Source organism: Macaca thibetana, chromosome 5, assembly GCF_024542745.1.
Source record: "Macaca thibetana thibetana isolate TM-01 chromosome 5, ASM2454274v1, whole genome shotgun sequence".
Taxonomy (NCBI): domain Eukaryota; kingdom Metazoa; phylum Chordata; class Mammalia; order Primates; family Cercopithecidae; genus Macaca; species Macaca thibetana.
In genome coordinates this window covers 36847338-36864366 of record NC_065582.1, presented here as the reverse complement: position 1 = coordinate 36864366, position 17029 = coordinate 36847338, and the positions used below count along the sequence as shown (strand labels likewise).

The following is a 17029-nucleotide window of genomic DNA, read 5'->3' as shown; positions in this document are numbered from 1 at the left end:
CTTTCCCACTCTTCTTCCCAGACATAATTTATGTAGCTTTACTTTAGTGTCATTAATAACAAGAGAGATATAATTGTATTTTTTGTTTTACATTGATTAGTGTCAAACTCACAGTGCCAAATTTAGGATCTTAGTGAGTAACTAGAGATGTAGTTAAATCTAGGTGTTCCTATTAACCTGGGCGCTCTCTCTCCCTCAAGTTGTCTCTTTGCACATTAAGTGTAATTAACCCAAGCCAAGATTAATTAGTGGCAGTTATTCATGTTAGTAGTAGAGTCTTGAAGTCTTAAAGGAAAGGTACATTAAATCATAACTTACCCTGGATTGTACATACTGAACAGTACTTAATCTTTTCTGTCAAGGAGAGGAGTTCCAAAATCTTTGTTAGGATAGATAGTTTTTAATTAATTTGAGTTTTAAAACGATGTACTTGCTCTTCAAACCTTATTCCTGCTTGGGCTGTTCTCAAGGCTTTCGGACCTCTCTGCGGGCCCACTCCTAACTGACCTCATCGTGTTGTTAAGTGAGGATCCGATTTGACAGTGCATGTGAAAGTGCTCTGAAAAGCTTTAAACTGCTAACTAAATCAAAGTTAGGCACGACGGAGGCTGGCAGCTCAGCTTCACGCAGCGGTGAGGTGGGAAACTGAATATAATTTTCTTAATATCTTCATTTCTCATTTAAAATTCAAAGGTGATTAGAAAATGCAAAGTGATTTTTCAAAGAAGCAAGTAAGCTGTCAAACCTCATATTTAAAAGAATTTTGTATCTTTGGGTTGTGTGGGGGATAGAATTCAAAAGGAAGACTGTTGAGGGCAAGGTGATGAAAACCCACCCAGGCGCTGCCTTGAATCACCGAGACTCTGTCACCCCCAGTTAGCTAACCCGGGAGATGGGGTCCTGCCGAAATCAAAGTATTGGCCTGGAACCCTGAAATGCCTTCCCAGCCACTGAGCCAGGCAGCAGCTGTTTCTCCCCGCAGCCTCCTGCTGCAGGGCCATCCTCAGTCTGAATATCTGGCACGCTTGGTCACACTTCGCCTCCTTGTTTACATTACTGACTCTGGGCTTCAGCTCACCACACCCTCCAAACTCAACTGGGAGTTTCCTTCAGCAGGAACACCCTGACAGTCCCCAGAGCTGGCCGGAGCCCCTTCCTAAATACTCCGGGGTATCTGTGCTGCGGGAGGGGGTCTGGGGAAAGCCGAAGCCGCGCCCTGACTGCTGCCCACTGTAAGGACAAACTGTTTTTGTGTCCCCTGGCACCACTCAGACCCAGGGCCAACCCTGGAGACTTTGGGTCTCTGGATGGAGGTTGGAGGATGTGGAAGAGGCCAAGGAGGAGGCAGGGCCAAGTAAGAGAGGTTTAGGAATGTGGCAGAAATATGCTAATAAATTCGTAAGTGGACACGTAACCACGTGGCTCTCAGCCTACGTGTAACATTCTGTGCCCATTTTTAGCGCAATTAAGGACTGAACCTTTATTGAGTGCCCCCGTGTACCGGGCACTGACTGGACAGGGCAGAATGAAGTGAGATGAGATAATGTTTTGAAAGTGCTTAGCCTAGTGCCTGGCACATAAAAAATCAATCATAGCTATGATTCTTTTGTGTATTTTTCATTTAATCCTTGCGGCAATCTTAAAAGACACTCTTGGTTTTACAAATGAGGAACTGAGGCTCACACAGTTGGTTATACCTTGTCTGGTGTCACACGATTGCTGGGTGATACAGCAGTGGGGTGGACTTGAGCCCTGATTCCGCTGAGCCCAGCGTGGTTCTTTCTGCCGCACACCACTGCCTGCCTTGGAGGAAGGAAGGGCAAAGGTTGTCAAAACCCCGCCTCGCACTGCTGGCCTGCCAGCCTTTTCATCACCTCTGCTATCACAAAGTACTGGTGTGAATAAGTGTCACTTGAATAATACTGTAATCTTATCAGCATGCTGAAAGATATCAACGGAAACAGCCCTTTTCTCCTGCCTTCTCAGCTGACAAGCCAACCAAAGCCAAGGTTAATTTGTTGTTGAGAATTTCTCTGCCCTCTACCACAAATCTTTTATCTGGCACGTCTGTTCATCTTTCCTCTAATGTGCGGTTCACACTTGCAGAGGAAGAAGGTGGGCCCAGAAATGAAAGTCTGGGAGGGTGTTCTTGTCCAGCACAGAGTTCCCAAGCCAGGGAACCCCCCACTGCACCTGACCAGCCCTTCCTCTGTTGTGGGCTGGTGCTAGACATAGTAGAAACTTTCTGTTTTCCTGAAGCAACTTGAGTTGCCTCTGCTGGACATTTGTAGTATCTCTTTCCCACCTTCTTCGTTGACTCGGCTGCTGGGAGTGGAATGACAGGAAGCTCGTGGGTCTTCTGTTGGGTGGGTATGTTTGTGGGAAATCCTGCCATTTCAAGCCATGTGACTGGAATTAGATAGGATGAAGGAGGCGTGCCCTTTGGAGTGTGAGAGTCTCAAGGAGCCTGCTCTCACTGTTACGACAGCAACCAGGCACAACCAGGGCCATAATGAGTGTCTCTTGGCTCAGCCCACAAAATTATGCCTAACCATGTTTAATAAATGTTTTTTTGGTAATGAGAATGCATAATAATTATAGGGTCTGTTCACCTTTCTTTTTTACTTCCCTGCCACTGTGAAGATACAGTAATCCCTCTTAAAGAACATAAATCTCATTTTGAAATTGAACAAAGAACTGTATACATGGCATTTAAATTAAATATGGTCTTTCCATCACCCTTCTCTTGAAGTCCATAAATTTTTTTTAGCTTTTTACGTAAGTGAAGGAGAGTAATCATTGCTCAGTTACAGTTTAGCACATGTTTAATAGAAACATTTCCCAAGTTTACTTAGCATGACCTGTTCTTACACTTTAGACTGAAAACCATGCTGTGATTTTCAGAGGCTTCACACATGCTACATATATGGTCTTATACAACCTCCCTCTGCCCCTGCCCATATATAGTGAATTGTTAAACTCTAGTTCTGAAGGGGTTAGAAGTCACCGTATAGGTTTCTTAGCGCAGAAGCCAGGGACCAATTTGGGCTTAGCTAAACCAGAAGTGCCATGTGCCCTTAAATTTAATAAGGCTACAAATGGTCAATTCGCTTTGAGGCTCTACCAGTAAGGGAAATGCAATTATACAAATGGCTATTTTCTGTCCTAAATAAAGAAAATAGTCTTAAGAGTCAGAATTAATACTAGGGTGTGAACTCGAAGTGTTACATTTTATATTTTCAAATAATTGAGGTAGCTGTTTCAGTTTGTGGATCTTTGCAAATACTCCTTTCTTTATATTTTTGAACTGTCATTTCCTATTTTGCAGGGAACTTAAAATCATGTTATTAATCATAACCAAGGGGGGTGGAAGAGAATAAGCTTTATAAAGAATAATACGAAGTATTAGCTACTTACTGGCAACAGTTAGCTGCAAAGATAGGCTGTACAGTATTAAGGTACTACTTACCATAAAGAATTTTGTTGGATGACTCTCTATTAACAGTGGACTTAGAAGTAGTTTTGCCATGGGAATGGCCCAGTGTTCTGTGTGGGGAAGGCATGATTTATGATCTAATGTTGTTTGAAAACTTTCCTTTCGTCTCCACTCTCACCTACTTGCTATTTGGCTATATACCTATTGTCAGAACTCTTCTCTTTTTCCTGTATTACGGTTGAAGGAGTAATTGTTTGTGTGTTTAAAAACTTAGTTTAGTTTATTTTTTAAAGAGTAATCATGTTCATTGTAGATATCTTAGAAAATAAAAATGAGCAACAGAGGAAAATAGCAGACAACTGTAATCCTATCACCTAGTGTATGTGGGGCTTTTTGGGGGAGGAGTTTCCCTATGTTGCCCAGACTAGTCTTGAACTCCTGGCCTCAAGTGATCCTTCTGCCTTGGCCTCCCAAAGAGCTGAGATTACAGGCATGAGTCACTACCTGGAGATGTGGGGCTTTTTCATCTTCTTCCTGGGTATGTAGGTGTGTGTATGGGAGGGTTGGAGGTTAATAGCTACCTCTTTAAAAAATTTATAGAAATGGCATCCTGTACATACTATTTTATTGCCTGGTCTTTTCAGGCTGGAACCCTGCTTTTCCAGAAGCTGACCTCCTTTCCAGGCATGGACAGTACGACTCTTCTGCCAGGGTCCCTGGGGGCAGTCTTAACAGTGATCTTCCCATTGTTTAGGCAATTTTCCTTTTTGTCTTCCTGCTGAAGAGCAGATATGTACTCACCTGAAGATACAGTAGTCTCTTCCTTTAAAGCTATTATATGTGAAGTGGGATTTGGCCACAGAAAGAAAATCTGTGTTAGATCTTACTCAGTCTAAGTATTTTATATACAAAATACTCAAAATAAGATTTTTTTTTCCGTTTATGACTTAAAGAACCATATTATAATGACTCTACAGTCTTTTATTTCTTCTCCCAATGATCTCATTTCCAGATTATTGCTTACAGAAAATTTTCATCCTTAGAACTGATTCCTTTTTAGTCCCTCCCTTTTGTAACCTTCCTGAGGATTCTGCTGGCTCCAGCTCTCCTGTTTATGCAAGACTATATATCTGTAGCTACATAAGTGACACTAACTCTTTGCTTTCAAATTTGTGAGTTTGTATTTTTCTTTTAAAAAAGCTAAATAGCAGATGGGAGGATTTCCTTTTTTGTCTTTTCTAAATTAATTTGAATTTAGCACTAAAATCCTATTTTTTTTAGAAGAATTCAAAGATGAAATTTAAATAATGTTAAATTTTAATCTTAAAAATTAATCTTAAACTTTAATTTAAGTGATTTTATCTACCCCCCTTCCCATTTGTCTTTTAGGTAAAGAAGTTAAAAGCGTTTAGTGGCGACGTGTCCACGCTGTCTCTGGCAGATTCCTTTCTGTACGGCTTAATTCAGGTGCCAAAGTAAGGATACAGCCGCTGGGCGTTAGTCTTCGCACAGTAAGATTTTTAAACTAATGACATCAGATTCTACAGTTTTACTTTTTTATTTTTCAGCTATTCACTTCGGATTGAAGCCATGGTGCTAAAGAAGGAATTTCTACCTTCTTGCTCTTCTCTATATACAGATATCACAGTTTTAAGAACTGCTATAAAAGGTGAGTCAACATGTGATCCTTCACAGAATTTCTTTTTATTAATTTCGATAACATTTTTTTTAAAAAGCCAAATGAAATTGGACATGGAAAGTCCTGAATTTCTGGTATACCCTTAAAAGGGAAATGAGATGTTACTAGGGATGCACTTAAGGTTTATTTCCATTGACATTTTTCCCCTGTAATGAATGTTAATTTGCATATTACCCTCCCACGGAAGGGAGTTGCTTTCATCTCAGGCTTCAGAGTCAACCTTGCTGGTTACCACTTGCTCTTGTTCCTCTCCTGGATGAGCTTTCTCTGTGTATGTTGGTATGTGGTGTGGGCTACGCACGTACACAAAGCCCAGGCCCCTGGCCCAGCTGCCTCTCTCCTCCCTGTCATGGCCTCCGTTGGTGGCTGGGACCCAGCCTTTCCAGAAGCAGACCTCCTTTCCTGGGGTCACCCGTGTGACTCTTCTGCCAAGGTTCCTGACGTTTCTGTTCTGTGGTGTCATCTCCCACTCCTCCACACTCCAACTTCTGCTGAGCTATTTAAATTTGAGAGGAGCAGATAGGCCATTTTCATTTATTGGACAACTCTTTACATTCTTGCCTGCCCAGCTTGGACAGCCTCTTCTCAGAGCTGCCCTGCCATCTCCTTCCGTAGGGGTAGGAGCTTTGGTTTCTGGCATCTTGGCACTGAGAATCCCGGCGGAGTTGCAGCTGGTGTCTTCTCAGCTCCCGGCTGTATTCTCTGGCCCTTCCTGACACTCACACTTTTCAGCATGCGTCAGTGCCAGCCTGATTTCCTTTTGGTCATTTTCTGTATTTCTAGTTACTGTTGTAGAATTGTTTATTCCTATTTGGTTTTCCTGTTTACTTGCTCTGACCTGTTTTGAGATAAAATTTTTCTCTTTGGTCCATCATATTTTCTTCATTTTAGAGAGGAGACTAAGAAGGAAAAAGATTTTTAAAATTTCAATGTAGAGGCCTTTAACATTTGTTTTTCCATACTAACACTATTGCAGCAACTTTGGAAGGTTTGTTCTGGAAGAATATGTTTTTATATTGAGCAATGCAAACTTGTGGGCATGGGAGAAACATTTCTTATCTGGTCACCCTTCAGAAACTGGCCTTCTTAGATAACACAACATAGGCAGTGATCCAACTGTAATTTTTTGAAAGTATTATCAGACTTAATGGAGAATATTAACTTAAAATGTCAGTGATGCTTTATTATTTATTGATAGTGTAATTTTAATAATCAAGTTTTCTTTTTACTTTTCTAAATGTATTAAAAATTTTTAGTTTTGTTTCTTTGCATGGGTGTACAAAGGATTTGGTGTTAATAAAGAACTAGTTTACCAATCTATTACAATGATAAGTTTCTTTCTAAAGCTTTCAGCCAATCCAAATGAAATGTGTGGCTTTAAATAAAATGAAAAGATTCCCTGGATGCCTGGGCCCTCGCGGTTTGTGCTTTGCAAGTTATTTACATGTTACCCCAGCTTGTTTATTTTTTTATCTCTTCATAACTCATTGACTAAGCAAAACGTTGCTTGCTGTTTTCATATTCCATAAATGCAGTCTCAAAGAGACTGCATACTCAAAGAGTAGTGGATATACAAGGAAAAATTAAATAACTCCTGAGAGGGAAGTTAACTCCTATATCATGGGATACTGCTTTGCATTAGGTTTTTGCATTTCTCACTAATTGAAAATTTTATTATTGAACTATTTTGTGCTATTTAACTATCATACCTATTTGATTTCCAAGTAAACACTATGACATGGATTGCCGGTAGCAAATGATGTGTTAGGTATCCCATAGAATGTATTGCTTTGTTTGTTCAGTTTTATATACAGTTTAAGGTCACAGCTTGCTTCAGACACACTTGAATTTGGATGTGGTAGCTCTCTTTTGTGCATTTGAAGCTGAAGGCTTCTCTAAGATGCTGTGATGTGTTCTTTTTGATAGAACTGATGTCATGTGAAGAGCTACATTCTATATTACACTTGGTGCTCCAGGCTGGGAATATCATGAATGCAGTAAGTAAAATCCAACGATTGTAATGTTATGTTTTCAAGCTTATTTGTCTATCTAAAGGTGTTTGTGTGTGTGTGTGTGTATATATATATATATATATATAAAATATATACATAATTTTTTCTTTTTGATTTGTCTTCTTTAGGGAGGATATGCCGGCAATGCAGTAGGATTTAAACTGTCTTCTTTGCTCAAATTGGCAGACACAAAAGCAAACAAACCTGGGATGAATCTCCTGCACTTTGTTGCACAGGTATGTGGAAATGATTAGGACTTAGAGAACGCGTATGAATACCCCTTGGAAGCAGTGAAATTTTTCCCAGGCATAAGATAGTGTCAAGCAGGGTTAGGAAAGGACATGGCAAGTTCCAAGACAGTTCTGTTTGCAGAAGCACCACTAGCAGATTCCTGAGTTGTACTGCACCCAGGGCTATAGGACGAAGGCAAGTGGGAGAGTGAAGCAGAGAGGCTGGTGAAGCCAGCTATGAAGGATTTAATTGTCAAAGGTGGGGAATTTGGATTTCATGCTTTAGCAGTGGGGAACCAACAGGAGTTTGTGCACAGTGTAATAGCTTGACTGGAGCTCTTTTGTTTTTGTTTTTAGGCAAATAAGGCACTATGGAGGCTGGGTTAGAGTAGAGAAAGAACTAGAAATAGGAATATACCTCTGCAGAAGTTGGCTGTAATTGTTTGGTGAGCGTTGAGGGAGGGTACTGGTCATAGGGACAGAGAATAGAGAGGATGGAGGATTGAAATATTCCTGATGTGGAATTGACTAGATTTGTGACCAGTTATGTGTGGAAAGGTCACTTCTGTGTTTCTCTGTGAACCATGCATTTGAGCGCCATGCTGCTAGCACGGGGTTTGGGATCTGACTCTCGCCATTGCTTTTTTTTTTTTTTTTTTGACTGAGTCTCTATAACACCAAAAGAGAGAGGTACAAAGTGGAAAATCAAAGACAGCTGTCTCTGCTTTGAAATGATCTCAACTCATCGAACTGATTTTCTTTTCCTCCATTGAATCACTCAGTTATTTTGACATCAGTGCCATAGTCGTAGCTTTAACCTGGGGAGGAAGCCATGGTGCTGTTTTGTTTTGAATGTGAGCTTCAGAACAGGACAAGACTGGGAGATTTTGACTGTCCTTTGCTAGCTGTACTTCCTCAGGCAAGTTACTTAAACCTGAAGACCCTCAATTTCTTCATCTAATGGTGAGAGTAGTGGTAACTTACCCCAAAACTAGGTAATTGAGAGTGCTGAAGGAGCTGACTCCATAAAGTGCTTATCTCAATGTTTGGCCTATGGTGAGCCCTCCATAAATAACCATACACACTATTATTACTATATTCTTCAGAAGAAAAAGGGCCATGTTTAACTTGGGACTTGATTGAAAGGTTAATTTTCAGGCATCAAAAGAAGAAAATGTGTTCCTTGCCCAGCATGGGTTATGGATAGTATTCGGGCAAAGCTCTCTTGAATCCAAGTGTCCAGGCCCTCTGGGTAATTTGGTCTCTGTCCGTGTGGGGAGACCTCCTGGGTCAGTCATTGCTTCCTCCCCACCTGCCTCCCTCTCACCTTCTGAACAGGTGAAGAATCCAAACATTGCCATGGCTCCTGTACCTTCTGATTAAACTCTGTTTGCAAACTGGTTTAACAGCTGAAGGTATCTCGTTCATTGAAAGGCATGCTCACAGGTCTGGGTGGTATTTAAGCAGGATATGTTGGATTCTTTCAGAAACAAGGGGCCCTGCTAAGCTGCAGCCAAATGCTCATTAATTGTATTTTGTGTCAAGATCAGTTGCTTTGGCAAGTTAAATGTATCTTGAGAGTAGGAGAGTTCTAGCGAATCTTACTAAGAGTATCAGAGTTCATGTCTCAGTGAAATGCTTTGAATGTGTCAAGTTTAAAAACAGCAGCAGTGATTCTAAGATTCCTTTAAGCCCTAAGAAAATTATTTCCTTCCAGCTTTATCAATATAGTGAGAGGAAATTCTGCTTTTGTTCCAGGAAGCCCAAAAGAAAGACACTATTCTTCTCAACTTTTCAGAAAAATTGGATCACGTTCAGAAGACTGCTAGGTGAGCAAGTGAATTGTGAGAATTCAAGATTCTTTACCTTTTTATGAAAACTGATAAATAGTTAAAACTTTTAGATTCCAGTTTGAACTCTAAAAGGTTTTGTTTCATTGAACTTTCAGACTGTCCTTCATTTGCTTAACACAGATATGTGTGTGCACCTTTGGAATTTGGGGGTTCTGAAAAATCTTTATTTGTAAACTAAAGAAACTATTTCAGTCTATTCTAATGAATATCATCAGTACTAAAACTATGGATTAAGAATTTCAGATCCCTCCACACCCAAGAGACAGAGCTTAAACAACACCGCCTATTTCCCTGGGAGTTGGTATATATCAATCAAACTTTCATGGCCACATTTCACTGTTTCCTTGTAGAATCTAACATGGTACATTTATTTTCCTTTGCATTAAAAGAGTTTGGAACCGTACCAAGAGCTGTGAAACAATTTTACTTTAAATTAGTCACTCACAGAGAGAGGCACATACAAAGTATCTGCCAAACATAAGGCTCTAATTACATCACTCTAATTTGCTTCTGATCCTAATATAGATATGTAACTCAATGTGGCTAGACTCTGTGTGTATATACTATTTTGACTTTTGTATATGTGTTTTTAAATTTATATTATATCCACGCATCCCACGGTAAATGTTCAATAACCAGCTGTTGGAGAAAAAAGTCCTGATTTGTAGCATTTGCTGATTTCCGTGTTGTAAATACTGTCACCATGGCTGATGTCAAGCTGCTGACATATGTTATTGAATACAAATTAAGAAGAGACACCCGCAGTTGGTTCTCATGAGCGGGTTCAGCCACCGCTTCATATGTCAACCCAGTTCCTAGCATATACGTATTATTTGAGTGAGTGTATCCAGCTATGACATCTGTGAACCATATGCATATAAATAAATGAACCATAGTTCACAGCCCTGCCACTGGCCTGTACCTCAAAGTTACTGAGTCTGTGACCATCTAACCACAGATTACATATCTTTCCCAAAGTGGATTATCAGTTCAAAGGTGTAAACAGTTCAGAATTCATGTTTATAGATCTCTAGATTATTCTCCAAAAAGTGGACATCTTATAAGATAAGAACCTTTCTGGTTTTGAATTACCGAAAGAAATTTATGTGGGAACATTTTTACTCTAATTAGTATAAAAATGTTCCTAAGAGATATATAGGTAGAAATTAGCATTATATTTTTGAAATGGCATTTCTGGTCAGAGCTGGATTGGAGCTAGATATTGTCTTAGAAAAATCCCATTCAGCAAGCTTGTTTATTTGAAATGCAAGGTGAAATACACTTGTGAAGTACAAACAGGTCTCAGATACGTGCCGGTGACCAGTGAAGGTGGAAAACTTTGTTGCACAAAGAAAAATTTGAATTGCCAGTGGAAGCATGAATGCGTCCTAACTGATGAATTTCACATGCGTTTTAAGTTTCGCCTACTCAATTTTCTGGGTAACAGAACCGTCATTCACATTCTGCCTATCTTTTGTTTTTTTGAGACAGAGTCTCACTGTGTTACCCAGGCTGGAGTGCAGTGTTGCAATCTTGGCTCACTGCAATCTCCACCTCCCAGGTTCAAGTGATTCTCCTGCCTCAGCCTCCCAAGTAGCTGGGACTACAGGCAGCTGCCACCATGCCCAGCTAATTTTTTTGTATTTTTAGTAGAGACGGGGTTTCGCCATGTTGGCCAGGCTAGTCTTGAACTCCTGACCTTAGGTGATCTGCCCACCCCACCCTCCCAAAGTGCTGGGATTACAGGCCTGAGCTACCGTGCCAGGCCCACATTCTGCCTATCTTGATCTGATGTATATAACAAAAGCATTGCAATCGATCCAACCGTTAATTTGCAGAATTAGGGCTGGCTGTGGTGGCTCATGCCTGTGATCCCAGCACTTTGGGAGGCCAAGGCAGGAAGATTGCTTGAGACTGGTAGTTTGAGACCAGACTGGGCAACATAGTAAGACCCTGTCTCTACAAAAAATTTAAAAATTAGCTGGGTCCACGTGGTGATGCACACCTGTGATCCCAATTACTTGAAAGCCTGTGGTGAGAGGATCACCTGAGCCCACAGGTCTCACTGGGCTCACTGCAGCCATGATCTTGCCACTGCACTTCAGCTTGGGCAACAGAGTGAGAATGTCTCTTTAAAAAAAATAAAAATAAAAGTCAGCTGGGCCTGCTGGCTCACACCTGTAATCCTAGCACTTTGGGAGGCCGAGGCGGGCAGATTACTTGAGCTCAGGAGTTTTAGACCAGCCTGGCCAACATGGTGAAACCCCATCTCTACTAAAAATATAAAAATTAAGCTGGGCATGATGGCACACACCTATAATCCCAGCTACTCTGGAGGCTGAGGCATGAGAACTACTTGAACCCAGGAGGCAGAGGTTGCAGTAAGCCAAAATCAGGCCACTGCAATCCAACCTGAGTGACAAAGGAAGACTGTCTCAAAAAAAAAAAAAAAAAAAAAGTTGCACATTTGTTAGCTATGTTTTAGTTCTCTGTAAAATATAAACAGCTTGCTGTGGCCACCTGTGGTGAACAACATGGAATCTGCTGTTCTCTCACTGTTACCTTTAGTGTTAGAATTATCAACATATATTGCCTTGCTTCTTGTGGGTTAGAGTTTCATATTTGTGTTTAGTGGCCCATGGAAAGCATATGAATCCCAGAATCCTGCTGGCATTTAGTTTGTAATGCTTATTGCATAAAGGTGTTCAGAGCTAGTTCATGAAAAGGTATACAGGTCCCATGGTTTTGATGATCTCACCATCAAGAGCACAGTTACAGCCTGCTGTCTTTCAGCCAGTATATGTCTTTAGAAACAAATCACCTCTTAAAGCAGGAGGAAACGCAAAAGATCTACATACTACAGGGGTAGGTATTTAGATCATCATAATATCATAGATCATAAATATCATCACAGTAGCTCTCCCCTTCTGTTTCCAAGGTTGAACAACAGTTAGTCTTATTTCATATACCTACATGACACATGGCTTCCTTGTTCCAGCTGCCCACTCTCCCCTTTCTTCTTTTAGATTATCCCTGGAGAACACAGAGGCAGAACTGCACTTGTTGTTTGTCAGGACAAAATCACTAAAAGAAAACATCCAGCGGGATGGTGAACTTTGTCAGCAGATGGAAGATTTTCTTCAGGTTTGTAGGTGACTCAAGTCAGTCCCTCTAATCTCATTAGATTAGTCCCATCTAATCTCTAGTCCCAGCAGCACCCCGGGGCTGGTTAAATTTGCATGGGTGTATTTGTGGAAGCAGCAGTTCCCATTCATATTTTTTTCTCCAAGTTAGTAAAAGGAACTTGGTATTTCCATGCCCATTCTTTGCAGAGAATGTTAAATGTGATCTAGCCTGATATATATATTTTTTTGTTTTTCTGTTTGTTTGACTGTTTTGTTTTTTTGTTTGTTTGGAGATGGAGTCTTGTTCTGTCACCCAGGCTGGAGTATAGTGGTGCGATCTTGGCTCACTGCAACCTCCACCTCCCTGGTTCAAGCAATTCTTCTGCCTCAGGCTCCCCAGTAGCTGGGACTACAGTTGTGCACCACCACACCTGGCTAATTTTTGTATTTTTTCAGTAGAGACGGGGTTTCACCATGTTGGCCAAGCTGCTCTCAAACTCCTGACCTCAGGTGATCTGCCCTCATTGGGACTCCCAAAGTGCTGGGATTACAGGCATGAGCTACTGCACCCAGCCTGAGCCTGATGTATTTGTTCAGGGACAGTGCTTCTGCGAGGCTCCTGTTGTTCACTGCTCAGTTTGCACGATTGCAGTTTACTGTGGTGAACTGGTATCAGCCATGGAGTTGCACTTGGGCTATACCTAGCAACTCAGGTTTTGTTTCTAAACCAATTAAACTTTTGGATAACAGAACGAAGTTCCACAGAAATCGAGACGCCTTAGAACTTGGGCTGTCATTTCTTCACTTGTTTACATTGAAGAAACAAGCTGCGTTTTGGCATGTTTTATAATGAGAGCAGCAGAACACACGAGCGCTGTGCCCGTCAACACCAGGAGTATACAGGGCCCACAGGGTGTGTCAGGAGCTGCTCCAAATAACGTCAACAAAAAACAGCAGAGTGGACATGTTTGTGACAGCTCACTGTGACTCACTAATCACATAGTCTGACATACTTCTTTTATCTTCCTTATTAAAAAAAAAAAAAAAGGCATCATCTCATGCTTTTAGTCTTCAGCGAAAGGCTGTGCGATCTGAAATGTTGTTAGTGTTTTGAGACCTGTGAGGTGGAATCGTGTGGCAGAACTGCCTGGGCACTGGGGGGGAATAGTATGCTCCTGAGGTTGTGCCAGCTGAAGCCTTCGCTTCTTAATTCAACTCCTTCAAAATATTATGACCTTCGGCAGATGCTTGATTTTGTTTGGCTCTGCTGTGAGTTTATTTTTATTATTAAATGTGCTCTGTATTTTCCTTCAAGTAAAACCAAATTAATTTTCTTGTTACAAACACCACCACCACCACCACAAAAATACTGAACAGTAAACAGATGCATTAAACAAATCCAGAAATTCAAGAATAAGGACCATCGCACATCAAGTTTAAAATTCTGGATGTTTCATTCTTCCAAGTTCTCATATTAACTATTACCATCTCATAGTCAATATTCATACAGAGAAGCTTAGGATGAAGAACAGCTCTGACTTAGCCTTACCTCTGGACTGCTTTTCATAGTCAGTCTTGTTTTAACCCTTTACACTTCTTTCTGGCAGTCATTTTTTTCTTTTTTTCTTTTTTTGAGACAGAGTCTTGCCCTGTCACCCAGGCTGGGTGCAGTAGTGTGATCTTGGCTCACTGCAAGGTCCGCCTCCCAGGTTAAAGTGATTCTCCTCCCTCAGCCTCCTGAGTAGCTGGGACTACAGGCACGTGTCACCACACCAGGCTAATTTTTTGTATTTTTAGTAGTGATGGGGTTTCATCATGTTAGCCAGGATGGTCTTGATGTCCTGACCTCGTGATCTGCCTGCCTTCCAAAGTGCTGGGATTATAGGCGTGAGCCACCACGCCCAGCCAGTCTCATTTCTATCTCTATAAGTAAAACGTTTCATACAGCTATGTACTCTTCTTTCTTAAATTCAACTTCCTTTTGAATAGGTGAGATAAAATTCTTCAAGGTAGGTCAGGGCCAGGCCACACAGGTCTCTGAACACCAGTCTGAATGCTAGACTAAACCCTATGCCGTAAGAGGTGGGGAGCTCTTCAAGGATTCAAGCAGAAAAATAACAAGAACACATTTTTGCAGATCTGTTTTAGCATTTTCACCCTTGGGGTAAGAAACACTGAGTAGACTTGTTTGAAACTTTGGTTTGTAGCAGGCAAGTTAGAGATGTAAGGTTGAATTGGACACTACAGCTGCTAACCTGTTGTCATTCTTGCTTTGTCAGTGTAGCTTTGAACTTTTCCATTTCTGGCCCTAATCATGTAGAACTCCTGGCCGGTAACTTCAAGTGTGGTTACTGTTCAGATCCACATTCAGAATGTTCCATTTTCCCAAGTCCAAAGGGTGACTTCAGTGTGTTTAAGTTTTTCCTTCCTGGTACTCTGTCAATCCCCACAGGATCTGGAGATGAAACATACGAGGTGGAGCTGAGCTCCCATGTAGATTCTTGTCAAGAGGCCTATTTTTCTGTAGTTGAGCTGTTCTTGGCTGGAATCCATCTTTCCCCCTGTGGAAGAATGACAGGCAAAGATTTATCTTTTCATTAATACCATTCCTCCATAAAGAAAAATACAGCACGAATGCACACACTGCCTTGGGCTACTGACTCAGATGGTTACTTTCTCTGGTATTTGGTTTCCTACATAGTTTTGGTTTCCTACTACCTCTTGAGTGTGTTTGGTTTAAGAGAAGGGCTTTTAAGGGGGAAAGTGGGTTGGAGTGCGTAGGAGGTGGCATCTTCACAGAATTTCCCTGTAGGTTCCGTAGCTCTCCACGCAGGTTCAAACAGCAGTTCCACCCCTCCAAAGTGGGCAACTTTAGCTTTACCGTTTCCCAGCCCATCCCTGCTTCACTCAAAAAATGTTTTCAAATACAAGCTTTTTTAAAAACATGACACATGTGATTTCATAGAGTAACATACTTCATACATTCCTTCTTCATCTAACCATTATTTCTCAGTAAACAAGGAAGCAACACAGGCTAGGCACAGTGGCTTACCCCTGTAATCCCAGCACTTAGGGAGGCTGAGGCAGGAGGATGGCTTGAGACCTTCCTGGGAAACAGGGAAACCCTGTCTCTACAAAATATTTAAGTATTAGCTGGGTGTGGTGGTGCGTAGCTATAGTCCCAGCTACTCAGGAGGCCGAGGTGGGAGGATTGCTTGAGCCCAGGAGGTCGAGGCTGCAGTGAGCCATGATCACACCATTGTACTCCAGTCTGGGTAGTGGAGTGAGACCCTGTCTCAACATAAGACTTCAGTGTGATTCCAAATGTTCATTCTGCATGGGCTGTGGCTGCTATGGAGCCCTTTTTCTCTGCACCATACTGCTTCCTCATGCAGCTCCCCATGTTGTCACTGAACTGCCATCAGGGAAGTGTGTGTGACCCTTGGACATGGCAGATTCCATGCTGAAGGCCTTGGAACTCATTGGAGGAAAACAAGCTTCCTTCCTTCCCATCACTGTGTTGAGGCAGTACCAGATTGCATAGGGGCCTCAGAGACTTATTTGTCCTAGAAGAATTCGGAGAAAATGAAGAAGCGAAGAGGGTGGATTTGTAAAGGACGGTAATGCCTAGCCCTCGGGACCCCTCAGAATCTCCTGGGGTGGTGCTTTCAGAAAATATTAGTGTTGGATCCACCCTAAATGGTGAAATTGAATGGGAGGGATGCAGGCATGGCCTGTTACCAAGCTTCCCAGCTGACTTGGATCAGCACCCCCAGTTAGGCACGAGGGCTTTGGTCCTGTGGGGGTGACCCTGACCCTCACAGAGCTCAGTTGGGATTAAGTTTAGACACCCTCTTGGTGGGGCAAAGTTGATAATGCATCAGTACAGCGAGTAGCTTCAGGGACCCTAAACTCTTGACCCGTGTAAGACTCAATTTTAAGAGGAGGAGGAACAGATGAAAAATGGATCTTCCTTGGTGAAACCAACTGTATACCCGTGTAATTTTTTTCAGTGATATTAAAAGTGAACATTTTGTTAGTGACGTTCTGCAGGTTAAAGCTCTTCAATCTATCTTGTTGCTTAGTGTGGGTCTCACATGGGAGTTCACCTTGCTTTCCCCGAGGTTTGGTCTGAGTTGAATTCTTTTCCTTTTGGCTCTGATCGCATTGGCCTTGCAACAAACCTTCCTTTTCCAAGACCCCAGAGCATGTCTTCCCTGGGCGCCAATGCAGTGCCTGGCACCGCATCAGCTGACCACGTTTACCTCAGTGCGTGTTCGTTTGTTTTTCTGCAGTTTGCCGTAGAAAAGCTGAGGGAACTGGAATGCTGGAAACAAGAGCTCCAGGACGAGGCCCACACCCTTATAGATTTTTTCTGTGAAGACAAAAAAACCATGAAACTGGATGAATGCTTTCAGATATTTAGAGATTTCTGTACCAGGTTCAACAAAGCAGTTAAGGTATGGCTGGCGGCATCTGTGTCTCGGGGTTGCTTGGATTTTTATTTTCCTTCTTCTCGATCTAGTCCTCTGCTCACCACAGAAAGGCACTTTGCATCTCCACGGTTTCAGGAACATCTGACCCAGGTGGCATTGCCAGGCTCTCGGCTGGGATTGCTGGAAAGTGGCTCTGCCATCCCAGCCCCAAGGGCTTGCGTAGCATCGGGGGCGGCAT

The 17029-nt window shown here is 41.9% G+C and overlaps 2 protein-coding genes across 2 annotated transcripts in view; one reads left to right on the top strand and one right to left on the bottom strand.

Moving 5' to 3' along the window:
• LOC126954972 (peptidyl-prolyl cis-trans isomerase FKBP1A) overlaps positions 1-17029 on the bottom strand; it is a 1061339-nt gene that overhangs the window by 944252 nt on the left and 100058 nt on the right. The gene's annotated exons all lie outside the window — the stretch shown is intronic.
• Positions 1-17029, top strand: part of FHDC1 (FH2 domain containing 1) — a 41768-nt gene that overhangs the window by 17773 nt on the left and 6966 nt on the right. Inside the window, exons 5-11 of the mRNA XM_050791062.1 lie at positions 4826-4911; positions 5005-5105; positions 7062-7132; positions 7276-7383; positions 9136-9206; positions 12257-12374; positions 16651-16815. Coding sequence (XP_050647019.1) covers positions 4826-4911; positions 5005-5105; positions 7062-7132; positions 7276-7383; positions 9136-9206; positions 12257-12374; positions 16651-16815 — 720 coding nt within the window. The remainder of the gene's footprint in view (positions 1-4825; positions 4912-5004; positions 5106-7061; positions 7133-7275; positions 7384-9135; positions 9207-12256; positions 12375-16650; positions 16816-17029) is intronic.